General features: G+C 46.0%; 1 protein-coding gene across 17 annotated transcripts in view; it reads right to left on the bottom strand.

Annotated features, from left to right (window-relative positions):
• LOC147098633 (calcium/calmodulin-dependent protein kinase type II subunit gamma) overlaps window positions 1-26,787 on the bottom strand; it is a 442,156-nt gene that overhangs the window by 41,599 nt on the left and 373,770 nt on the right. For 10 of the 17 annotated variants that reach the window (XM_085970577.1, XM_085970580.1, XM_085970582.1 and 7 more), the window contains 2 exons: window positions 18,113-18,161; window positions 7,152-7,256 (listed from right to left, as the gene is read on the bottom strand). In XM_085970577.1, coding sequence (XP_085826703.1) covers window positions 7,152-7,256; window positions 18,113-18,161 — 154 coding nt within the window. The remainder of the gene's footprint in view (window positions 1-7,151; window positions 7,257-18,112; window positions 18,162-26,787) is intronic. The other 7 variants (XM_085970588.1, XM_085970589.1, XM_085970592.1 and 4 more) reach the window with 1 other exon arrangement.

Genomic DNA, 26,787 nt, shown 5'->3' with positions numbered 1-26,787 from the left:
CCGGTTAGCCTAACATCTGTGGTAGGTAAAATTTTGGAGTCCATTATTAAGGAGACAGTAACAGGACATTTGGATAATCATAGTTTAATAAGACAAAGTCAGCATGGTTTTATGAAGGGGAAGTCATGTTTGACAAATTTGCTGGAGTTCTTTGAGGAAGTAACATACAGGGTGGATAAAGGTGAACCAGTGGACGTAGTGTATTTAGACTTCCAAAAGGCATTTGACAAGGTGCCACACAAAAGATTATTGCTTAAGATAAAAAATCACAGGATTGGGGGTAATATTCTGGCATGGATAGAGGATTGGCTATCTAACAGAAGGCAGAGAGTTGGGATAAATGGTTCATTCTCAGACTGGCAATCAGTAACCAGTGGTGTTCCGCAGGGGTCAGTGCTGGGTCCCCAACTCTTTACAATCTATATTAACGATTTGGAGGAGGGGACCGAGTGTAACATATCAAAGTTTGCAGATGATACTAAGATGGGAGGGAAAGTAGCGAGAGAGGAGGACATAAAAAACCTGCAAGGGGACATAGACAGGCTAAGTAAGTGGGCAGAGACTTGGCAGATGGAATACAATACTGGAAAGTGTGAGGTTATGCACTTTGGCAGGAAAAATCGTAGAGCAAGTTATTATCTTAATGGCAAGAAACTAGAAAGTACTGAAGTACAAAGGGATCTGGGGGTCCTGGTGCACGAAACTCAAAAGGTTAGTATGCAGGTGCAGCAAGTGATTAAGAAGGCCAATGGAATGTTGGCTTTCATTGCTAGGGGGATAGAATATAAAAATAGGGAGGTATTGCTTCAGTTGTACAAGGTATTGGTGAGACCGCACCTGGAATACTACATACAGTTTTGGTGTCCATACTTAAGAAAAGACATACTTGCTCTCGAGTCAGTACAAAGAAGGTTCACTCGGTTAATCCCGGGGATGAGGGGATGGACATATGAGGAGAGGTTGAGTAGATTGGGACTCTACTCATTGGAGTTCAGAAGAATGAGAGGCGATCTTATTGAAACATATAAGATTGTGAAGGGGTTGGATCGGGTGGATGCGGGGAGGATGTTCCAGATGATGGGTGAAACTAGAACTAGGGGGCATAGTCTTAGAATAAGGGGCTGCTCTTTCAAAACTGAGATGAGGAGGAACTACTTCACTCAGAGGGTGGTAGGCCCATGGAATATGCTGCCCCAAAAAGCTGTCGAAGCTACATCATTACATAAATTTAAAACAGAAATAGACAGTTTCCTAGAAGAAAAGGGAATTAAGGGTTACGGGGAGCGGGCAGGAATTTGGACATGAGTTTAGGTGCGGATCGGACATGGCCCTGTGGGTAGCGGAGCGGGCCCAGGGGCCGTGTAGCCTGATCCTGCTCCTGTTTCGTGTGTCTGATTCTGTTAGATTCAGGAGATAGTCCTGTCATAGTGGATTGGCGGTTAGGATCAGATCAGCCATGATCTTATTGAATGGCGGAGCAGGCTCGAGGGGCCAATTGGCCTACTCCTGCTCCTATTTCTTATGTTCTTATGTAGGGCGGTGGAAGCAGAGTCTTTGAATATTTTTAAGGCAGAGGTAGATAGATTCTTGATAAGCAAGGGGGTGAAAGGTTATCGGGGGTAGGCGGGAATGTGGAGTAATCGGATCAGCCATGATCTTATTGAATGGCGGAGCAGGCTCGAGGGGCCGAGTGGCCGACTCCTGCTCCTAATTCGTATGTTCGTATGTATGCATAAATGATCCAATCTACATAGCATGAGGGAAATAGGCAGGGGAATGTCTGGATTTATTGGCAAAATGGAAGGCTATTTTCTGGGTTAGCCGGACCATTCCTATGCAATGGGTTCATCTTCTGGTAAAAGATCAGCTCAGATCTTATTGAATGGTGGAGCAGGTTCGAGGGGCCGTATGGCCGACTCCTGCTCCTATTTCTTTTATGTTCTTCTCTTCGCTGTAAAGCAGAGATTTTCATAGAATCATACAGCACAGAGAGGTGCAGCCAGTCAGCCCACCGCGCCTGTGCCGGCTCTTTGAAAGATCCAATTAGTCCCGCTCCCCTGTTCTTACCCCGTGTAGCCCTGCAATTTTCTCCCCGCTTCCAGTGTCATTTTGCACGTGGTATTAAAGAGTAAGTCACAGACAGGGCCTATTCCAATCCTGTGCAGTCCTCTGGTGCAAAGTAGCAGGTGCACGGCTGACAGTCTGTGCGTCAGACTGTACAGCAGCTGGTTACGGTTGGGTGGAGTATTAGGACATGTTTCCTTTGTTAATCCAGCTGTAACGCTACATAATAATTGATCAGCAAAGGTGAAGTGATGTGTGTGATAGCACATTAGAGACTGTCTCTTTCGTTACCCCGGTATAACGTGAAACGACAGCTGGTTAACACGGAGCAGACTGAAATAAGAGGATTCGAAGGAATACAATAAACAATTGTGAAGAATCACTGAGGGGTACAGCACAGAAGGAGGCCATTCGGCCCATCGGGCGGGGAGGACTGGATGACCGTGAGGGAGCCTGGCTGATTTTCTGCCATTTAACTAAATGGATGGAAAATTAGGCAAACTTTCCTATGGGCATCCTGAGGACATAAAAGGGGTCGGAGAAAAAATGCCCAGATTTTTGTTCTCCCCCACCACCACCAGCCCCAAATTGGCCCAGGTTTTTATTCCGGTTTTTCGTCTCTCCCACGAGATCGCAAGGTTTTGTGTGTGGGGTGGGGAGTGTGTATCTTATGATGCACAAGGCATCACAATTGCATGGGTCAGACTAGATGGACCAGAGGGTCTTTTCCTGTCTGTTGTTCGTAGAATAGGACAGCACAGAAGGAGGCCGCCATTCGGCCCATCGAGTCTGCGCCGGCTCTTTCGAAGAGCAATCCAGTTAGTCCCACTCCCCCGCTCTTTCCCCATATCCCTGCAATATTTTTCTCCAAGTATTTATCCAATTCCCTTTCGAAGGCTACTATTGAATCTGTATCCACCGCCCTATCAGGCAGCGCATTCCAAATCCTAACCACTCGCTGCATAAAAAAGGTTTTCCTCATGTCGCCCCTGGTTATCGACCCTTCAGCCATTGGGAAACAGTTTCTCTTTATTTACTCTATCTCAACCCTTCAAGATTTTAAACACCTCCATCAAATCTCCTCTTAGCCTTCTCTGCTCCAAGGAGAACAACCAAGAGTGAGGAACTCGCAATTTTTCATGTCGATAAATCTTGAACTGAAGCACAGACTGAGAATGTTTCTCGTATTCTGTGTACAGTCACCACAGTGGCCTTCAACTTGGACTTGTTTTTATCGAAATGTGTTATGCCGAGCATTCAACTTGCTCCCTGCCTCCATGTCACTCAGATCCCAGCCACTTACTCTACAAGGTAACAATTTAATTCTGACTTGAGTTTCTCTGCTGCGGCTTATTTGCAAACTGAAAGCGGTGTCTGTTGTTGAAAAAGTCTTCGTTAATGCCCCAGTCCCAATAGGCAACTGGACACAACAGCACAACAGCAAAATACTGCGGATGCTGGAAATCTGAAATAACAGAAAATGCTGGAAAAACTCAGCAGGCCAGGCAACATCCGTGGAGAGAGAAACAGTCAACGTTTCAGGTCGAAACCTGACGAAGGTTTTCGACCTGAAACGTTGACTATTTCTCTCTCCACAGATGTTGCCTAGATACAACAGCAGGTAGCACATCAGCGGTTGGGAGAAGTGGACGGAGAGATTGTTAGCTCTGTCTGATCTGTTTATTTCAAGTGTGCAAAGGTTTCAGATTTCCATAGCGCGTGTCCATGCTTTGCCCAGGGCGACTTTGGTCTCCTGCTTTTAAAGAAAAATATTTCACACTAAACCAGCTCTACTGATGCCAATGTTACCCTGTGGTTGTTCTTCAAGCTTGTTCTCTCCTTCTAAACAGGAAGCATTTCATTCTTCAAGTGTAGCTTTGGCTCAGTTGCCTGCGAGTCAGGAAACTGTGGGTTCAGACCCCACTCCAGGACTTGAGCACGTACTCGAGGCTGACACGTTAGTGCAGCACCGAGGGAGTGCAGCATTGTCGGATGAGACAATAAACTGAGGTACTAATTGAAAGAAAGGAAGACTTGCATTTCTATAGCGCCTTTCACGACCACCGGACGTCTCAAAGTGCTTTACAGCCAATGAAGTACTTTTTGAAGTAGAGTCACTGTTGTAATGTAGGAAATGCGGTAGCCAATTTGCGCACAGCAAGCTCCCACAAACAGCAATGTGATAATGACCAGATCATCTGTTTCAGTGATGTTGATTGAGGGATAAATATTGGCCCAGGACACCGAGGAGAACTCCCCAGCTCTTCTTCGAAATAGTACCCTGGGATCTTTTACATCCACCTGAGAGAGCAGACGGGGCCTCGGTTTAACGTCTCATCCGAAAGATGGCACCACCGACAGTGCGGCACTCCCTCAGCACTTCACTGGAGTGTCAGCTTAGATTTATGTGCTCAAGTCTCTGGAGTGGGACTTGAACCCACAATCTCTTGACTCAGAGGCGAGGGTGCTGCCCACTGAGCCACTGGCTGACACACAGCGACATTTCCCAGTGTCCAGGCCAACATTCTTCCCTCAACCAACATTGCCAAGGTAGATTAACTGGTCATTCATCTCATTTACTGTTTGTGGGACCTTGCTGTGCACAGATTGAGACGTCCTGGGGTTGTGAAAGACGCTATATAAATGCAAGTCTATCTCTCAATCTAAATTGTCTGCAGTTCAAAAAACCATTCATCGGCTGTGACCATCCCGAGGACATAAAAAGGTCTTCATATAGATGCAAGTTCTTTCTCAACATTACGAATATAAAGGACCGGGAAATGCCGTCGATATTATCCACTTGGACTTTTGACAAGGTTCCATTAATAGTTGTGGTAAGGAACCACAGAATACGAGGCAAAATATGGTGCTGGATAGGTAATTGGAGGGCAGCCATTAGCGAAAACTGTTCAGATTGGAAGGAGGTTGTGATTGGAGCACTTCAGGGGTTGGTCTGGGAACCCTTGCTATTTATCAACACATGATTTGGTCAGTAAAACCTGTACACTGCAGATGATACCAAAAATAGGGGATAAGGCACATTATAAAGAGCAATACCACCAGATTCAAAAAGGATATAGGTCTTCGAGGCTAATAGATTTTTGTGTGAAACGATTACTATAGGAATGTGGGACGGAAACAGGACATGTGCGTTAAATGGGACAACAGCATAATGTGTTAATCATGAGGAGATTTAGGGCTTATAGTCGATAAATCTGTCAAACTGTCAGATGGAGTGAAATAGGCAAATTATGCTTCATTAGCAGAGAGTTGGAGTACAAATCAACGAGGTTGCATTGTTGATGAAAAGGGCACTGGTCGATTCTGATTTGACATACTGCACGCAGTTCTGATTACTTCATCACAGGCAGGATGCTGCTGCCCTTGAGAGAGTACAGAGGCAAGCTGTAAAAATGATCCCTCGTATCAGCAGATTTAAGGAAGGTTAAAGACATTAGGCCTGCTTTCATTGCGAGAGAGACTTTGAGGTGGCCCGACTGATGCTTTTAACACGGCAGTGACAACATTGATCCAGCCATTATAGTGAAGGGTTCAAAGACCAGGGGTCATGGGCTAAACAAACAAGCCTTAGGGAAGCCAGACAGAACCTTTTCACCTGAAGACTAATAGAATAGTGGAATAAGTTACTAAGAAAGGCCACTGAAGTGGGTTCCAAAGACAATTAATAAGTTGTCCTCTCGGAGAGAGGGAAGGGATTGAGGGATATAGACAGAAGGTGGGTTTGTTCTTAAAATGTCTTGTGCTCGATGTTCAAATTAGGGGCAGCTTTGCACTGAAGAATTGTGAAGCACTAGCAATGGAGTTCACTCCAACCTCACTGTCCAGCCATCTGGGAAAATCAACTATCATCCCACTAGTTTGAGCTTCACCTATTCTATCCGAGTAGAGCATTCTGTACTTTCACTTCTAAGAAAAGGCTGAGAGGTGACCTGATAGAGGTCTTTAAAACGATGAAGGGGTTCGACAGGGTAGACGTAGAGAAGATGTTTCCACTTGTGGGGGGAGGCCAAAACTAGGGGCCATCAATATCAGATAGTCACTAATAAATCCGATAAAGAAATCAGGAGGAGAAACTTCTTTACCCAGAGAGTGGTTAGAATGTGGAACTCGCTACCACAGGGAGTTGAGGCATTTAAGGGGAAGCTAGATAAGCACGTGAGGGAGAAAGGAATAGAGGGATATGCTGATAGGGTGAGATGAAGAGGGGTGGGAGGAGGCTCATGTGAAGCATAAACACCAGATTAGACCAGTTGGGCTGAATTGTGCTGTAAATTCTATGCAATTCGATGCAATCTAAAAGCCATCAAGAACATCCACTGATGAAGTGTTTCTTCCCATTCTATCACAGCGAATGCCTTTTGAGAAGAACCATTTATTTTGGTATATCAAAATTCAAAGCCTTGTACTGCAATATCTTTACACCATTGCATTAGACATGAATTAAATATTCCCTATTTACAGGGCAACAAACTCTATACGTTGTTGAGTGAGGGTGACGAGAGAGCAGTGCGACTGTCAGTTATTTTGTTTTTGCCCCTTTTCGTATCATCTCAGTGTAGCGTACAGACTAGAAGGAGCAGCCAGCCGACTCGCAGGCTCCTGTCATTGCTCTTCTGTGAAATGGCCACTAGAGAGTGCACAAGAGCAAGCCGGCAGGGCAATCACAAGCACAAACCTGCAAAGTACATGCTCCTTAGCAACACTGATGATAATGGGTAGCTATTAACTTTGCAGGTGGGAAAGAGATATTACATATTTGTAGTTTAGAGGGTTTATTTATTTTTTAAAGTTTGTTATTGTACCTTTTTTTCCCCAAAACAATCTACACACCGTTGTAAGTTTGCCATTAACCACGCACTTACAACGCTCGGAGTTTGCAAAAATTAGATTTGCAAAGCGTAAGTGAAAAATCTTAAAACGCCAACTGACTATAAGCTTTGATTGCGACTCTATCTTCCAGCGTTGCATGCAAACCTGCTCTCAGGGTGGAGCGCCACATCACTGGATATCACACAACACACTGGGGGGTAGCAAACCAGGGGAGGGGGGGATTGCTGCTGACTTACGGAGTGTCACCTCAGGGGGATGGTCAGTGTGAAGTGACTCAGCTGATTGCAAGGCAGTTGGCTGAGTCTTCGTAGCGCCGTTACCGCCAACGTCGGGCGCCAGTGCTGGCATTCAGTGACAGCGTTCATCGAGAAGAATAAACGGCCATTACAAAATAAAACAGGAGACACAAAACATGCGAATAAAAACGGCACAAAATACAAACACATTTCTTTCCACGAACATGTAAAAAAAGGGGAGAAAAAAATCAACGGATGGCTTCACGTTAGATCTATTTGAACCCATCACTCGAAGCAGTTGTTTTATTATCGTTATCCAATAAATCAGATCAATAACATACACAAAACAGCTAAAAAATGGCTAATTCATAAATTGATTGTGAACTACACATATTTTGAGGGGCATGATGTTAGTACGTGAGAATTATTACTCAGCTGTACAAATACGTTGATGGGTAACAGCACATAAGAACACACAAATTAGGAGCAGGAGGAGGCCATTCAGCCCCTCGAGCCTGCTCCGCCATTTAATAAGATGATGGCTGATCTTCTACCTCAACGCCACTTTCCTGCACTATCCTCATATCCCTTGATTCTCTTAATATCCAAAAATCTATCGATCTCAGCCTTGAATATACTCAACGACTGAGCCTCCACAGCCCTCTGGGGTACAGAATTCCCAAGATTCACCACCCTCTGAGTGAAGACATTTCTCCTCAACTCAGTCCTAAATGGCCGACCCCTTATTCTGAGACTGTGACCCCTGGTTCTAGATTCCCCAGCCAGGGGAAACATCCTCCCTGCATCTACCCTGACAAGCCCTGTAAGATTTTTATAAGTTTCAATGAGATCACCTCTCATTCTTCTAAACTCTAGGGAATACAGGCCCATTCTACTCAATCTCTCCTCATAGGACAATCCCCCCCCATCGCAGGGATCAGTCTGGTGAACCTTCGTTGCAGTCCCTCGAAGGCAAGTATTTCTTTCTAGAACTGTGCCAGCAATAACTAGCCCTTGATGTAAAAAGACTGAGTGCTTGATTTGAGTATAAAACAAGGCTTTAATCAACTGTTTCAAAACCATGAGATTTCTAGTTACATCACTAGTTCCTGGTTAGAGAAACATCCTGAGCAAACTGGGCCCACGCCCGAGCATTTATACTCCTTGGACGGCGCCACCAGCTGGCTGCCCAGTGTTATTTCATGAGTCATGATAAGATTCATGACAGTCCTAATTCTAGATGAGATGGAGCCCAGGCCCTTGTCAGTCAGTCTCAGCAATGGCAACAGGTGATATCTATGCTACTCGCCTCAACTACTCTCTGACACCTGGTTTATCCACAGGTTTAACTTTTAAGCTTTGAATGTATGGAACTGCTCAGGAACAAGAAAGTGACAACATTCAAAGGATTTTTAAATATGTGGTTTTTGATCGGCTGGTCCTGCTCCAGTCTATGCCTTGTCGTCAGTAACTAAGGTTCACCCAACTGAACTGCCCCCCCGTTCTAAAGAGGACATCCTCCGATTTCTGACTGCCTTAGTGCCAAGGTTGGTACGACAGGGTATTCATGTGTTAATGGTCACTGGATGGTTTCTAGAGGGACAGAGTTCCAGCCATCTGGAGCCTGCTGAATTGCAATAAAACTGCTTGCTCACCGATGCTAAACCTTTTGGCTGCCGTTACCTAACGCACCACAGAGTTTAAAAAAAGCAATTTAACGCCACCTGCTGATTAATCCTATCTTCAGGCAAATAACCAAGAACCCTGTACGATGCAACTGCGAGCTCAGTTAGTTCCCTGTACCCCAGACAAGGAACAAACTATTGAAATCCCGTTAAAAAGACAACATAGCTGAATATTCCTTTGCGGTGTGTCATGCAGAGAGAGAATATGAGGCAGCTCCTGGTGTCTCAGATGGTCGATATCCAATTGCAAGGTTCGTATGATGACACAGACGGCAAGAATGAAACTTGAGCTGCCTGTTGATCAGGTGAAGCCCAAGATTGGATCATCATTTGTAATTACTGGCAGAGAGTTTGTATTATTTCTTTCAGATAGAGTTTAGTGGATCATACAGCATGGAAGGTGGAGATTCGGCCCATCGTGCCTGCTCTTTGGAAGCGCTCTCCAACTAGTCCCACTCCCTATCTCTTTCCCTGTAGCTCTAGTTTTCAACAGCAATAGCTATGATTAGTTGGCTTATTCAATGCGCTGTGTTATAGGACAAATGGGACGTCAAAGACCTCATATGTGAATGTGAGCATCGCACAGGGTATATGCAATGTGATACTAAGGGCTGGATTTTGATTCTGGAGGCGTGGCTACAACTTTCGGGGTTGTAGTCCCGCCTCCATAGAGTTGTGGCCAACCCACGTGATTTTCACTGGATTGACCTTGTTGAGCCCGCCCAGCGGGCTCAGCAAGCCAATTAAGGGCCACCCGGCAACAGGTGACGTCACAGATTGACATTTCATCTGTCAAGAGCTTTTGACAGATGAAATATCAGCGTTTGATCAAACACTGACAATCTGTACTCCAAGTTAATTCCTTCCTCTCGGGCTGATTTTAAATATCTCTCCAGAACAGAAAGCTGAATGCTGCAACTTTTGACAGCTCACGGCCATTCTGCTTTCTGTGCCGGTGAGATGAAAGAAGGCTGTAAAGGTAAGTAAAACTTCTTTAAACACTTTACACACACCAAACACACTTACCTCTTCACTCATGCACCCATCACTCACCTGAACACCGGACATTTCGAACCCTCCAAGTCCTTCAGCCCGACGGCCCGCCTCGCTAACTTGGCGTGGTTTGGAGCCGTCGGGAATCCCACACTTCAGGAATAAAAATAGGGATTAGGCTAAAAACTGCCCGTTAACTACCTGTTAACAGGCAGTTAATTGGCACTAATCCCCTTCCCGCCTCGGGGAGGTGGGTCCCTGCACAGGTCGGGTATCTGCCTCCTGGGAAATGGGCATGGAGGCGGGTGGGTTCGTGCCCCCCGATTTCGGGATTTTAACCCCCCACACGCCTCCAATCCCGCCTCCACGGCCCAATGAAAATCCTGCCCATAATCTCACGAGCGGTATTGGTAACGCAAGCCCTCAAGGTTAATAGGAAGTAGTGGAAAATCTCACAGGACATAAGGGGTGTGATAAGAAGTCTCAAATGTCCTATGGAATCCAGTACAAAACCTCGTAGGAAAAATGTAATGTAATGTTACATCTCACAGGACATAAAGGCTATGCTGTCGGACCTCACAGGACCTGGCTGGATGCTGGTTCAGTCTTGCTAACTCATTCACTCTCCTCCATTTCCCTTGTACCGAGCTCGACTTGCCTTTACCATTAGCATTCAATGCAAAAACCCTTACCGACAATTTAATTTACACATGTGGGGTGTAGATTAATAACTTGGTCTAATATTTTTCTTTACACCATTTTTCATCGTGCTAATTTTTTGTCATATTCAGCATAAATTATTTCTAAATTGCCCCAAGGCTAGTGCCTAGCACACTCATCATGTTTTATTACCCACTCCATTCACAATAGTCACTGACTGGGTCTTTTGTGACAAATAGCAGTTGTCACAGTTGGAGACTGCAGCAACGCGACAAGAGCAGGCTAATTATGAAAAATTTAGTTTCTTTCAGCCGCTTCCTCTTGGATTTATTTCGCTAAATCTCCCAGCTCTTACTCAAGGAGATAGATTACCTAGCCAAGGATGCAGCCATACTTGCTCTGTGTCAAAGACGTCTCACCCTGAGACTACGGGTTAGGGTCCTGCTATTGATGGATCCACAGAGGAAAGCTCGTGCCTGTCCTTTTCAATGTTGCCTCGCCGAATCAGAGAGCCCACTCGAGATACAAGAGACTCTCCTCTCTCACGCGTCATCCAACCTACTCTCAATTCTACCTGAAGTCCACCTACACCTCCTGCTTATTGCAAGATTTAAAAAAAAAAATTGTTTATGGGATGTGGGCATCGCTGGCAAGACCAGTGTAAGAGTCATGAAAGTTTAAGAAAGAAAATACTTTAAAATATTGGTTAAATAGTATAATAGTTAATTTACCTGACTGACTTATTGTATTGAGAAACACCCTCTTTTCTTGTTATAATAGTATAGGCTGAGTGACCCCCTTTATTCTTGCTACGATGGTACAGTCCTTAAGCTTGTCACATGGTATCCAGCCATTTCACAGCTCAAGCACCACAAGGCTGGAGGAGGCAGAAGCTTTGAGGGCTGGAGCAATACAGTTTTTGACCGTGTTTGTTTAAACGTGTTTTGCTTTGTAATTCTGTTTGTAAGGTGTTACAGTAAACAGTTTAAAGACAAAGTTATGGTTTGGAACGTTTTATTTCGACACGCGTCTACTCGTTGCTAAAGCCTCAAAGCTCAGTGGCTGCATGTTTGGAAATTACGAAGCGCCACTACAACCAGCATTTACTGCCCATCCCTAGTTGCCCTCGAGAAGGTGGTGGTGAACAGCCTTCTTGAACCGCTGCAGTCCGTGTGGTGAAGGTACTCCCACAGTGCTGTTAGGGAGGGAGTTCCAGGATTTTGACACAGTGACGATGAAGGATCGGCCGATATATTTCCAAGTCAGGATGGTGTGTGACTTGGAGGGGAACTTGGAGATGGTGGTGTTCTCATGCGCCTGTTGCCCTTGTCCTTCTAGGTGGAAGAGGTCGTGGGTTTGGGAGGTGCTACTGAAGAAGCCTTGGCGAATTGCTGCAGTGCATCTTGTAGATGGTACACACTGCAGCCACGGTGCGCCGGTGGTGGAGGGAGTGAATGTTTAAGGTGGTGGATGGGGTGCCAATCAAGCGGGCTGCTTTGTCCTGGATGGTGTCGAGCTTCTCGAGTGTTGTTGGAGCTGCACTCATGCAGGCGAGTGGAGAGTATTCCATCACACTCCTGACTTGTGCCTTGTAGATGGTGGAAAGGCTTTGGGGAGTCAGGAGGTGAGACACTCGCTGCAGAATACCCAGCCTCTGACCTGCTCTTGTTGCCACAGTATTGGTGTGGCTGGTCCAGTTAAGTTTCTGGTCAATTCTACAGCTAACCACATACGATGGGGACTAAATATATCGTGAGATAGTCCTTTTGCATATGGTGCCGTTACATTACTATCTTCACGTGTGTCTGACACTGGGAGGATGCTGAGCATTAGTGGTGTATGGTGGATTTTCAGTCCACTATGTTGTTCGTCACTGTGGCAAAGTTTGAAAGACGAGATTGTTCCTTTCATCAAAAGATTAATTTGGCTCATTTCCTTTATTTAATTAGCAGCATTGTTCTTTTGAAGAGAAAAAGAATTGGCGGCGTTCATTCTGAAGACTTCTAAGGTTTGACGCAAGCGATCAAAGTGTCCGTGCCTTCCTTGATATTCAGCATTGTTTCTGTGACATATATTGTCAATCGTACATATGTAGGAGCACTGTTGAGGTTGTCTGGTTACCTCAACATCAAGGACTGAAAATGGGTTTCGAACGTGACTGTTGTTTTGCAAACACACTCAGAATGCGGCTCGTCAGAAATAGAAACCTGTTGCACAGCCAGAACCTCAGGGACACAGGAGCAGGAGGAGGCCATTCAGCCCCTCGAGCCTGGTCCGCCATGATTGAGATCATGGCTGATCTGTGACCTAACTCCATAAGGAAACTCTCTGGTGTCCGGCACCGACAGGACCAGGATGGTGCCGGTTGATTAAAAATTCCGGATGACGGAGAGGGTTATCTACCGAGGCTATTTTTAAACAAACAAAGAGTCAGACTCCTGTTATTGAGGTGTTCGGACTTCTGACAGCGTCAAGAAGCCGAGTAGTGGCAGTTTGGAGAACTACCCCCACTGACTAACTCGGCCACCGCGGGAGACTCGGACTCGGCAACGTTTCCGGTTATTGAGGTGTTGTTTTCGGAGTGAGAATTTTGCCGGTTAATAGAGAATTCCGGATAAGGTGCCGTTTAAACGAGAGGTTTCCTCTTTCTTATCCGGCACCTATGGGCCCAAGATGGTGCCGGTTGATGAAAAATTCTGGATAACAGGCAATTTTTAACACACACAAAAATAAAAACCACTGACTAACTCGGCCACTGCGGGAGACTCGGACTCGGCAAACCGAGTGCTGGATGGATTTGGCAAGATTACCGGTTATCTATTTTGCCGGTTATTAAAGTATTCCGGATGATTAAGTGCCGTTTAAACAAGAGTTTACTGTACCCGCCTTTGGCCCCGTATCCCTTTGTTGAACAACAACAACAAAAAAATCGAACCTCCCATCTGCTCCAGCTCTAATTAAAGTGCAGAAATAAGTGAATTTTCTTATGCCTGTTCAGAGGCCGAGCTCCGCTTTTTGGGATGAAAGTTTTTTTCTCTCAGCTGAACTCCTTGGATGTTATAAAACATCTCCATGACCTAAGTCATAAATCTCATCATCGAGAAACTACCTATGAAATAACACTAGACGGCCAGCTGGTGGCGTCGTCCAAGGAGTATAAATACTCGGGCGTTGGCCCCAGCTTGCCAGGGACATTTTGTAAAGACAAGGAGCTAGTGAAATACAACTAGACTTCCATGTTCAGAAATAAGTTGATTAAAGCCTTGCTTTATGCTCAAACCAAAGTGCGTCAAAGTGAGTTTTATTACGTCAACCTATATCATTCTCTGACTATCCCGGAGAAAGACATGCTCTGTGAATCCTGAGGATGGCGTGTACTTCTCTCAGTAATACCATATTCCTGCAGTGCACAATCGGGTTGCCAACTCTGGGTGGACGTATTCCTGGAGGTGTCATCACATGACCTCCCACCTCCAACAACCCCACCCAGTCAAACAGCCTTTTCCCCCCATTTTCAGTATTTTTTATAACTAATAAAAGTGTTCAAAGAAAGTGAAAAATAAAATACACTATTCTTTTTAATGATTTTTCTCCCAGGTTGCTCACAGCAGTGTCCAGGAGATTGGTCTTTCATTCCTGGAGACTCCAGGGCAATCCTGAAGGGTTGGCAACCCTAGTGTTCAATTACCAATTACGTTGCTTATTAAGCTGATGAACTGTGGAGGTGACCACAAAGAAATGAAGGCCGCCTATCTTCTTTACAGCCTCCAACGCTTAAGCAATGAAGGGAAGCTTGCTGCACTGTGCCTGGAAACTGAAGACTCAAACACCAGAGAGAAGTGCACAAGCAGGAGACAATGGCAAGAGATAAGTCCGACTGTGGCAATGTATCTGCTACCTTGAAATGCAGGTGTTGTAGGTTCTGGGAAGACAGAAATATCCCGTGGAGCAGGGAAGGCAAAAGCTCAATCGTTATTGAATCTCACAGAAGAACAAAAGAATTGGGAGCAGGAGTCGGCCATTCGGCCCCTCGAGCCTGCTCTGCTATTCAATAAGATCCTGGCTGATCTTCGACCTCAACTCCACTTTCCCGCCCAATCCCCATATCCCTTGATTCCCCTAGAGTCCAAAAATCGATCAATCCTAAAAGTCTATCGATCTCCGCCTTAAATGTACTCAACAACTGAGAATCCACAGCCCTTTGGGGTAGAGAATTCCAAAGACTCACCACCCTCCGAGTGAAGAAATTCCTCATCATCTCAGTCCTAAATGCCCGACCCCTTATCCTGAGACTGTGACCCCCCTAGTTCTAGACTCTCCAACCAGGGGAAACAACCTCTCAGCATCCACCCTGTCACCATGAATATAGGTTGTGAAAACAGGGTCTTGAGACTTTTTGACTTTTGAGGTTTGAAGGAGGTCTGGAGATCTTGGTGACTTGCTGTCATTAGGATACCGGCTGGGATCAGTAATCAACTTTCAACGATCACTGGAGAGCACATTAGGCTATGGGAAACCGGCGACGAGCCTGTTGCCATTCCAATACTACTTCTTCACATCTTTATCCTTTTAGCAATCACAAAGATAAATTCTGCAAGATCTCGGTTTCCAGAACACAAAGGGAGTTTGGTGGAGGGGAAGAGGAGCTTCGCCTGGCAACATTCCCTGAGGTATCCTGGTATCCAAAGTATGATAGATGGTTCCCCAAGGAACCGGAATAACTTTGGGGAGCGTACATGAGCTGCTGGGTTTCTATGGATTACGGCAACGTTTCTTTAACAGTTGATCAGAATGGTTGACCTTCACAATGGCCGATCCATTTGTCCGGACATTGTGTTGTTTGGGACATCTTGAACTTGCAAGAACCACCAAGCTTGACCAGCTCTGCACACAATGGACTTACATAGATACACAGAAGATAGGAGCAGGAGTAGACTATTCGGCCCCTCGAGCCTGTTCCGCCGTTCAGTGAGATCATGGCTGATCATCCAAATTCAGTACCCTGTCCCTGCTTTCTCCCCATATCCCCTGATCCCTTTAGCCTTAAGAAATATATCTAACTCCTTAATTCACCAACAATTAGAGACTTGCTATAACGTGCTTGCAAACACAGTCCATGTTGGGGAAAACTTGAACTGCCGTTAAGATACTATTCATGGACGTTTCATTAAGAAAATCTAGCCGTTTGCAAGAAGGTGATCAGAAAATATACAAATTACTAGACTGGGAAGTTCAAGTACAGATTGTACATGCTTCACTGAACTTTGCAGGGGGCTGTTTGCTTCAGTAAAGAGAACGTCAACATTTTTAAAAACGTGTATGCTATCTTTCCTTAAAAATAAATATTTTGCAAGCGATGGTCTAATTTAGCTCCGAAGGGCTGTTAAATAACCGGGGACAGCTGGCATGTTACAAACCAAATACCATCACTGTTACTCTAAAGAGTCACAATCAGCCATTTGACAAAAGAATGTATTTATAAGATAAATTACCAGTGTAAATGCTTCAGCATTCATCTCAGGAAAATTGCAGGAAGTTGCCTAAAAATTTGGCAGTAACACGGACACCCAGAGCAAAGAGGTCCTACCATAAACAACAAAAGGTGGGCAACCTGGAACAGGAAGTGAAGAAAAGGTGGCACATCTTGCTAGATCAGTTTGGCACACTCGTTGAGAGCGGACTATCGCGAGGGAATGGGCAGAGTACAGCAAGTGCTGACAATTGCGGCTCCTAGATCTTTCCTTCAAGCTATCGGTGCGCACTTAATAAATCGGCAGTTTCCGATGACTTGGGAAATCTTCTGATCTTGGCAAGGAGAGAGGGAGTTGACCTGCCTTCTGTCTTGTAGTCATGTGTGTATTAAGGACTGACAGAGATGTTGGAAGAAGTGTGAGCAGTGACAGTTTGGTACTTAGACCATTTATAAGTAGGTTAACAAGTTAGACCTCCTGCAGTTTAATTTTGCTTGAGGTGTTATCTTCAACATCACCAAGTGCATATCAATGAATAGCTCCTTTACAGGTCCACATTTCTGTCCGACTGTTAATGCCTCAGCAAACTTCCAGCAACAGGGTACAATTGACCCAATACAATGAACGATCTACAGATACAACCGTGCGGCAAAGCAGTTTTGGAGGCACTTCGCAGGGTTGGGAAACTTTCAGCAAAACCTTGGTGAATGAAGACCTTGGTTCATGACTTCAAAAGAAAGAAAGACTTGCATTTCTATAGCGCCTTTCACGGCCACCGGACGTCTCAATGCGCTTTACAGCCAATTAAGTACTTTTGGAGTGTAGTCACTGTTGTAATGTGGGAAACACGGCAGCCAATTTGCGCACAGCAAGCTCCCACAAACAGCAATGTGATAATGACCAGATAATCTGTTTTTGTTATGTTGATTGAGGGATAAATATTGGCCCAGGACACCAGGGATAACTCCCCTGCTCTTCTTCGAAATAGTGCCATGGTATCTTTTACATCCACCTGAGAGAGCAGACGGGGCCTCGGTTTAACGTCTCATCCGAAAGATGGCACCTCTGACCGTGCAGCAAAGGGCAGGGAGCAGGTGTCTTTATTCTTTTAGGAACTGTATTATGGAGTTGCTGATGATTGAATTTGCTTTGCCATATCTTGCATTCTGAAAATCAGATGCTGGTAGCTGGCTGGGCTGCAGTAAGTCGCATTCTTAACCGGGAACGTGTTTACCAATTGTATTTTGCGCCCAAAGTCATGGAGCTTCTTTGATACCCAATCCAGCCGAGGAGGACTGGAGGATCTTGGTCGTAGCGGGGCTACTTTACCTGCACATACAACGCTTATCAGAAGATCTAACTCACCAAATGCAAACACAACTGGGTGCTACCTGTCCTCACAGAGCCTCACACAGCTAATTTAGTCTGCCGTAGGAGAAAGGGCTGCTGTAATCAATCTTTCAACAGTTGTTCCAAAGTACCTCAATTCTGCTTTGCCCTGCTCCCCCAGTGCACACGCTCCCTTGTTGCCGTCTGAGACGCCAGCCGTTGCTTTTGGAACGACATAGCTACAGCTTACACGCCGCACGAAGCCTAAACGTTGTTTTGTGCTGAAGCTCGCTCCCAAAACTGCAAGCAGTGTTAGACTAAGCGCGTAACAATTAGAAGCAAAATGAAGGGGGAAGACAGCAAGCAAGATAGGGATGATGAACGTCTACAGAGAGCGCGGGTGCAGAGGATCACACTCGTGTGCGCGCGTGTATGTCATAAAAGAATTTTTCAATGCTTGGATATTTAACTAAAAGCCAGGGAGCCTGTTTAGCTGTGGGACCTGATCCTCAGTGCACGAGATAGACTGGATTGGATGATGAGTCCACCCTCACACCTAGCCCAGAACAAGCACCAAAAATTTAAAAACTGTCACCCATCTTCATACTTCCGGCTGATGCAAGCTAAAAGCATAATGTTTTAATTTTTATTAAAAAAACTGCAGAAATATTCAGATTTTAAAAAAGAATCACAAATCACAACTTCATTAAACAATAGCAAAAAAAAATGACTGGCTCCAGTCTGTCTACAAGTCTGGTTTATTACAGAGATCCATCCCTCAGGCTAATGTTAAAGTACTGGGTCAGCATAAATAAACACCAACCTTTCCCCTCCTCGTCTTCAGTGGTGGTATTGCAGCTCTCAGTTGATCCCTATGAAACAGAAACAATGTTGTTAAAAACCGGAGCAAACCTCAACATTGCTCAGTCAGTTGAAGACTGAAGTATATAGGAGAGGGTACAGATGGTGGGTCACAAAATGAGAAAATATCAGATCTGTGTTTCCCCTAAAAACTAATCTCACACGCACACACACACACAAGATTCTTATTTCCACGTTAGGAATTTCCACGTTAGGAATTAGGAGAGTAACAGTACATTATGTTTCTGTCCTTATTATGTTAATTGGTTAAATCACCCACGGTTGTAAGAACAGATGATCATCTTCAACTGGATCCGTATAGAGAACCCATGGGCTTTCACAATCTGTTAAGATGGATTTGGTGAGGTGTTGCTCACAGAAGTGCGGCACAAAGTGAATTTCCCTCAGAGTGTATTACTCATTGGAGTGCCGAGTGACACCACTGCGTCAGCCAATGAGTTGGAGGTGGGGCGGGACTTACGCCAGAACTCTCAGCAGTCTATTTTACAGCAAACCGCAAAGCAAACAAAGTCTATTTACTCAACAGAGTCTAGTAAACAATGCACGACAGCAGTCTACAGAATCTATTTAAGAGTCGCTACGAACTACAGCAAACAGAACTAGTGACCGAAACTGCAGCAAAGCCTCCCGACAAAAGCAGGATTATTTCTCCAGCAAAATGCAGTGAGTGGAGGATAGTTACATAATACAAATTATGTGCGTAAAATCAATCCCAGTCACTTACAGCAGTGTGCGGTTTCCAGGCGTGATTGACAGGGGAATTACCCAATCATCTCCATTCTGGCCGGAAATGGGGGCATCACAAGAGGCAGCCGTTACTGAGGCTGCGGGTACAGCTATGGGGATCCGCGGCTTCTGAAACTCCATCCAGTAGTGGAAGTGCGCAGTAGCAGGCGCAACTGCGCATCGCAGGCTGGTGACAAGCAAATAAGGAGCGCGTGACATACTTAGCAAATTTAATATGATGGGTAAGTTTTGGGTGTCTTTGCGCCCCAATTTCTTCCTTCTTAAACCTGTACTTCAGTTGGCTTCTTGCTGCTCTCGGCAACTTGGGAGACTTTTTGACATGGTCAAAGCAGCCAACCCAAGACGTTCTGCAGTTCAGCCGCAACCGTAACTCCACTTTGAGTCACAAGCCAGCTTATTACTCAGCATGCTAGCATTCCTAAGATAATTCATTGGCCCAGAAATTCGGGTCTCCATGGGTGAGTATGCACGGGGTATTCACCCGTAAACCCAAGGGAAGTGCCGGTTTTGTGCCTGCACTGCGCATGCGCGGGAAACCAGCACTTCCGTTCCCCTGAAAGAAGGGGTTCAGAGGTGGAACGCGTGTGCAGGAGAGGCAGTGCGTGCGCATCGAACTTATGTTTTTTTTTTCCAGTGTTCTCCGGGAGGGTAAGTCTCCAGGAGTTGCACTTTTAAAAAGCAATCACAAGGCCTGCTTTTAACAAGGTAAGTGGTGAATTAATTAAAATTAAAACATTTTTTCTACAGGTTTATTATTTTTAAATACTTTAAAGAAAGGTAAGTTTATTTTTAGCCCTGTTAGAAAATGTAATTAATTTTTTCAAAAATTTTAATTATTGTTTAAAATAGTTATTTCATGTAATTAATAGTTTATTTTAAAAATGTGATTTAAAAAAAATTTATTTGAAGATTTAGTGATGTTTTGGGGCTTATAGTATTTATAGGTTTGACATCCTGTCAAACTAATGAATGAAGCATTCCCTGCTACCATTGGCTCTCCATGGCCCACGTGATCCCAGGGGACGCATCGAACTAACTGCGCCCCTGGGACACGCAAGCACTGGGCGCCGGCAGTTGGAGGAGGCCCAGGATCGCAATCCCACGCGGGCCCACAGCTCAACGGCTGGCGCGCTAGGTAAGTGCAGGTTGGGGCTTGCACCCGCAGGAGGCCCCCGACCCGAATAATGTAAGAGGATTATGTCACAATAAACAAGATTTTTTTCTTTTTATAAACTGGATGCACAATTTGGACCGAAAAGTTTTGGGGATCACGTTAGGTAGACTTATGTTATGGGCGCTAGGATTGGAGTGGCCAAGGGAAAGAACAATCTATGGCAAAGTACCCATATACGTCAGCAACTCTGCACGGATTACAGAGAGCTACTTTGTTGTAACAGGCTCGTTTGCAATGATCATAGAATCTTACAGCACAGAAGGGGGCCATTCGGCCCATTGAGTCTGCGCCAGCTCTTTCGAAGAGCAATCCAGTGAGTCCCACTCCCGCTCTTTCCCCAAATCCCTGCAATTTTTTCTCCTTCAAGTATTTATCCAATTCTCTTTCGGAGGCTACTATTGAATCTGTTTCCATCACCCTATCCAGGTAGGGCATTTCAAATCCTAACCCCATGTTGTGTACTATCGAATCAACGGTGTTATTTTCATTGCGTTTTCCTGCAATTTGAATGAGCCCAGATATGTCCAAGAGGAGGGCAAGGTTGAGCATAGGACCGAGATTCCCCTGCCTCCTGTTTGTGTCTCACTGCCCATTACTCTGGGATCGAAGGAAACCGTTCCCCTCAGCAGCCACACTCCACAAGAGTCCCCTTTGCTGGTTGTCATGCCTGAACCAAGGACCACTCTGTGATCACTTAAGATACAGAAGGCGTCGAGATCACTGAAGGGGATCAGCATTTCAGCAATGATTGCGTTCCCACACACTGTCCTCCAGATCGAGCGAGAGCTATGAGCAACTGCAACAAATGATATCGTCCAGAGAGAAAAAATAATTTTCCTCTAAGTTGTTCAGCTGTGAGTTATGAATCCAATGTGCGGACAATTCAGCTGTCTGCTGGAGAGAAACATTCGCCTGTCACGTAGCCAATATCCCCGTCGTTCTGCTCCTGATGATGTTTGTGACATCAACTACACATGAATTATGTAAGAAAGGCCCAAGCCATGGCCACAAAATGTCAAAACTGTCATTTGCAATCAAGCGGCGTTAGGTTCGCGGTCGGGAGTTTTGTTTCAGCAGAGGATCGTTGTCGCCCAGGGTCACAACACGCAGCAAGGCTTTGGAAGGCAAGCGCATCCCGAGATCAGACACAATGCAATTCACAAAGCTTACATTAAAAAGATTTCTGCAAAGGCATCCAGATGGCTGCAGCTTAGGGCGGGTTTTGAACTTTTCAAATTAGGATACGGTCTGAGACCATCCAGTTTTAATGGAGTTTTTGCAAAAGATGCAAATACAATAGTTAGGTGATTTTTTTCCCTCCCCTTAAGGCTTTGACTCCTCGGTTCCCTGGGCACCCAAGTGGCTGTTATTCATATCTCCGCTCTATATGAAACTTGGCTCTTCAACCACGGGGGCCCAAACCCATTCGGGGTATGGCAGCACAGTGGTGATGTTACTGGACTAGTGATCCAGAGGCTTGGACTGATGATCCAGAGACATGAGTTCAAATCCCACCACGGCAGCTGGGGAATTTAAATCCAATTAAATAAATCTGGAATAAAAAGCCAGTGGTGACCATGATTGTTGTAAAAATGCATTTTGGTTCACTAATGTCCGTGAGGGAGGGAAATCTGCCGTCCTTACCCGGTCTGGCCGATATGTGGCTCCAGACCACCAGCAATGTGGTTGACTTTTACCTGACCTCTGAAATGGCCGAGCAAGCCAAGCAGGTGGACTCACCACCACCTTCTCAATTAGGCCCTGCCAGCAACCCCCCACATCCCAGGAATGAATAAAAAAACAATTCACACCATTGCCCAGGAGGTGGGGTCACTGGCCAGAAAGAGCGAGAACGCTGGCTGACATTTTGGTTTTGAGGTAATTCATGCAGAGATTGAGTTAATTGGCCCCCTCCCAGGATGTGAATAGTTTAATTGGAGCTGCTATGGGTGGAAATAAAGCTGTTGCCTCGCAGTGATGGTGCTTTGGCACCAGAGCAGCCTTGGTAACACAAGTCACAGTCTGTGGAAGGGCTGCACTCTATCCAATACACTGTGTCACTGTGCTTCAGATAAGCAGCTCTTATCCAATAAATACTCCTGGCGAAGAATAGAGAGATTTGTTTATTGTTTTTTTTTAAACTGAGATTTGACAAAGGATGTTGTGTTTTCTTCATTGTTTGATTTGTAAGCAGTAAACACTCCTAACTCATCTGTACCTCATCATTTGCAAAATGGACTATTAGTTAAAGGTTTAGAGCAAATTGCCGCTGGTTGGAGGAATATTACCCAGGGAAAGTGGCAGCCATTAACCTTTACAGAAATCCTGCGACTCTCTTTGCAACGCTAAAAGTGTCATTCCCTAAAGTAATTGGCACTACTTAAAGCAAAACCAGGTCTCAGTTTCTCGGGCTATTTTCAAAGGTTGATGTGAAATATTGTTGTAATAATGCCTCGCTCCCCAGTGCGTGCAACACTGTTTCACCTCCGTAAATGTCCCTTATCGGAGAACGAAACCGTTTAGAGGCTGTGCAGTAAAGGCATTTGTTAGAATGAATTCCTTGCCACTACAGGTGGAAGGAAACCTTTGGCCGATTTTGCCAAGTCCACGGGGGGCGGGAATGGACTGCTAGAGAACAGCCCGAGAAACCTTTAGACATGTTCACACACTCATCAACTTCAGGAAGACGGGCTACCAGTGTCTTACGGTCCTTCGCTAGCCATGCTTTTAGATTATGATACTTTCTGCCCAACTTAGACACCAGGCTGCTGCCGTTTGCCAGCGTGGTTGGTCCAACCGTGACCAGCTTTTTCCCACTGAGAGAGAAGGCAAACTGAAAGGAACAGTCAAATCAAACGTACAGGCAACAGGCATAGGCGTGCACATGCTGACGGCAATCATTTTGCATCAATTTCTGGTCACATTTCAAACGGATGCACCAAACACAAAGCTACTGTTTGACGTCACAGTGTTTTAGGTTTCCCGGCCCTTGTGGTCAACAAGTCTAGGGAGGCACTAACTTTTAATGAAAGAGACTGCCATTTCTATAGCGCCATTCACAACCTCAGGATGTCCCAAAGCGCTTTACAGCCAATGAAGTACTTTTTGGCGTGTAGTCACTGTTGTAATGTAGGAAATGTGACAGTCAATTTGCGCACAGCAAGCTCCAACAGCAATGTGATAATGACCAGATAATCTGTTTTTAGTGATGTTGGGTGAGGGGTAAATATTGGCCCCAGGACACCGGGGAGAACTCCCCTGCTCTTCTTTGAAATAGAGCCATGGAATCTTTTATGTTCTCCTGAGAGGGCCTTGGTTTAACGTCTCATCCGACAGTGCAGCCTACCATTAGTACTGCCCCTCCGACAGTGCAGCGCTCCCTCAGTACTTCCCCTCCAACAGTGCTGTGCTCCTTCAGTACTACCCCTCTGACAGTGCAGCGCTCCCTCAGTACTGCCTGTCCGACAGTGCAGCGCTCCCTCAGTACTGCCTGTCCGACAGTGCAGCGCTCCCTCAGTACTGCCTGTCCGACAGTGCAGCACTCCCTCAGCACTGCCCCGACATTGCGGCGCTCCCTCAGTACTGCCCCTCCGACAGTGCAGCGCTCCCTCAGTACTGCCCCTCCGACAGTGCAGCGCTCCCTCAGTACTTCCCCTCCAACAGTGCTGTGCTCCTTCAGTACTACCCCTCCGACAGTGCAGCGCTCCCTCAGTACTACCTGTCCGACACTACAGCGCTCCCTCAGTACTGCCTGTCCGACAGTGCGGCGCTCCCTCAGTACTGCCCTTCCGACAGTGCAGCGCTCCCTCAGTACTGCCTGTCCGACAGTGCAGCACTCCCTCAGCACTGCCTGTCCGACAGTGCGGCGCTCCCTCAGTACTGCCCCTCCGACAGTGCAGCGCTCCCTCAGTACTGCCCCTCCGACGGTGCAGCACTTCCTTAGTACTGCCCCTCCGACAGTGCAGCCTACTCTCAGTACTGCCCCTCCGACAGCGCAGTCTACCCTCAGTACTGCCCCACCGACAGTGCAGCACTCCCTCAATACTGCCCATCCGACAGTGCAGCCTACCCTCAGTACTGTTCCTCCGACAGTGCAGCACTCCCTCAGTACTACCCCTCCGACAGTGCAGCACTCCCTCAGTACTGCCCCTCCGACAGTGCGGCACTCCCTCAGTACCGCCCCTCCGACAGTGCGGCGCTCCCTCAGTACTGTACTGCAGTGTCAGCCTAGATTTTTGAGCACTTTGGAATTCTCTACCACAAAGGGCTGTGGATGCTCAGTCATTGAGAATAATCAAGACTGAGATCGACAGATTTTTGGACTCTAGGGGAATCAAGGGATATGGGGATAGGGCGGGAAGGTGGAGTTGAGGTCGAAGATCAGCCATGATCTTATTGAATGGCAGAGCAGGCTCGAGGGGCCGTATGGCCTACTCCTGCTCCTAATTCTTATGTTCTTCTGTTTCCCCCCCAACTCCCACTTCCATAGTTGGCGATACCAAATCCATCTTTACAGCCAATTGTTTCCTGGTTGGAATCAGCTGACACAGCACAAACCAGGGATAGACCACAGACTGTCTTGGACTGGACGGATCAGTTTTAAACTGGGCACTGAACCAACAGACCACGCCATCGAGGCTGCAGTTAAAGGACCCTAATAGCCCCTTAACAGATGGTAAATCTTACTTGCTACAGTTAGACTTTCAGGAGTGAAAGACGTTAAGATTCAGGAGAAATATATTACAATATAAAACAGATCTATAGAGATCGGCCAAAAAAAACTGTGCAAGGAACAGGTCGCTATATTAATGCAAATGTATTCAGTACAATGCGCATTATATTAAATTCAGAAAATGTACCAACTGAGATCTCCAGAGTAGGTTGTAAAAGTGACTCAAGGCACACAAAAACACAGAATTCTATAATATCGATGTTTGCTGAATTTCGAAACACATTATCTCTAGGTGCTAATTCAATTCAAAGGCTTTTTATTTGGCAAATTAGCACTTTCACATAAGAAAACATCCAAAACAGCAGCGTGCTCGAGTCCCTATGACTAATGTGTTGGAATGCAAGCTGTTATGCTCCGTCACACACCTGGGTGAATAATGGTGGTTCTGGTGGAGACACGGCCAATGTAGAAACATAGAAGATAGGAGCAGGAGTAGGCCATCGTAAAGGATGTCCTTTTACCATGGCTGCGGGGTGCTGCACTGATGCTTAGGCAACCGCTTAAGTTTAATACAAGTAATTGCTTTTTGAGCCTAGCACATCACAAGAACATAAGAATTAGGAGCAGGAGTCGGCCATTTGGCCCCTCGAGCTTGCTCCGCCATTCAATAAGATCACGGCTGATCATCGACCTCAACTCCACTTTCCCGCCCGATCTCCATATCCCTTGATTCCCACCCCCCCGCCCCCCCGAGTTCAAAAATCTATCTATCTCAGCCTTGAATATACTCAAAGACTCAGCATCCACAGCCCTCTGGGACAGAGAATTCTGAAGATTCACCACCCGCTGAGTGAAGAAATTCCTCCTCATCTCTGTCTTATTTGGCTGACCCCTTATTCTGAGACTGTGACCCCTGGTTCTAGACTCTCCAGCCAGGGGGAAACAACCTCTCAGCATCTACCCTGTCAATCCCCCTCAGAATCTTGTATGTTTCAATGAGATCGCCTCGCACTCTTCTAGACTCCAGAGAGTCTCGGCCCAATCTACTCAATCCCGCCTGAGAGGAAGGTCTGTTGTTGGGAGACAAATCAACGGTTTCATAGACCGTTACAGCACAGAAACAAACCATTTGGTTCAGGAACTCAGTGCTGGTGCATTTCTTCAAACAACAACTTGCATTTATATAGCGCCTTTAGGGTAGTCAAACATCCCAAGGCGCTTCACAGGAGCGTTATCAAACAAAGTTTGACACCGAGCCACATAAAGGGATAGCAGGGCAGATGACCATAAGCTTGGTCAAAGAGCAAGGTTTTAAGGAGCGCCATACAGCAGGAAAGCAAGGCGGGGAGGTTTAGGGAGAAAATTCCAGAGCTTGGGGCCCAGGCAGCTGAAGGCACGGCCGCCAATGGTGGAGCGATTAAAATCGGGGGATGCTCAAGAGGCCAGAATTGGAGATCTCAGTAGTCTGCTCGCTCGCCACACGCAATTATTAAATATGTTGTGGCTTTGCAATGTATTGTAGGCTTTCTGGTCTGGCTTCGAGCATCCAGTCAATCATTTTTAAGTACTCAAATGCAGCAGCCATCAAAGTTAATATTTTCATTACATTTTTTAGTTAAGCATTTGCCGATTTCTGTTAATTATATTAATGCAGTTTACCGCCCACCCCTTCACAGAGAGTGATCACCGAGTGTAGTCTTCGGATGGAGTGAGGCGAGAGGGCGGGGGAGAATTAGACTAGGGGCGTGCAGACATAATTCCCTGGTGGGCTAGTGTGGGCCATCGGAGGCCCTGCATAGCTCGCAGCGCTCCTCCCCTTTGATGGAAGGGATGGGGCACTGAAACGCATCAGCGCTATGCGGAGCAGCTTCATAGCGCTCCGGCGCTATCGCGCTTTGCGCCCCCCGACACCGCCTCGAGAGGAAGTGGAGCGCCCGAGATAGCGCTCTGTGACGTAAGAAAACTACCAGGCACTTGGTCAGAGTATTAAACAAGGCTTTAATCGACTGTTTCACAACATGGA

Source organism: Somniosus microcephalus, chromosome 29, assembly GCF_052327205.1.
Source record: "Somniosus microcephalus isolate GS21.2 chromosome 29, FLI_Smic_1.0, whole genome shotgun sequence".
Classification (NCBI taxonomy): Eukaryota; Metazoa; Chordata; class Chondrichthyes; order Squaliformes; family Somniosidae; genus Somniosus; species Somniosus microcephalus.
The sequence above is the reverse complement of the archived record's forward strand: the minus strand, read 5'-3'. Positions and strand labels throughout refer to the sequence as shown.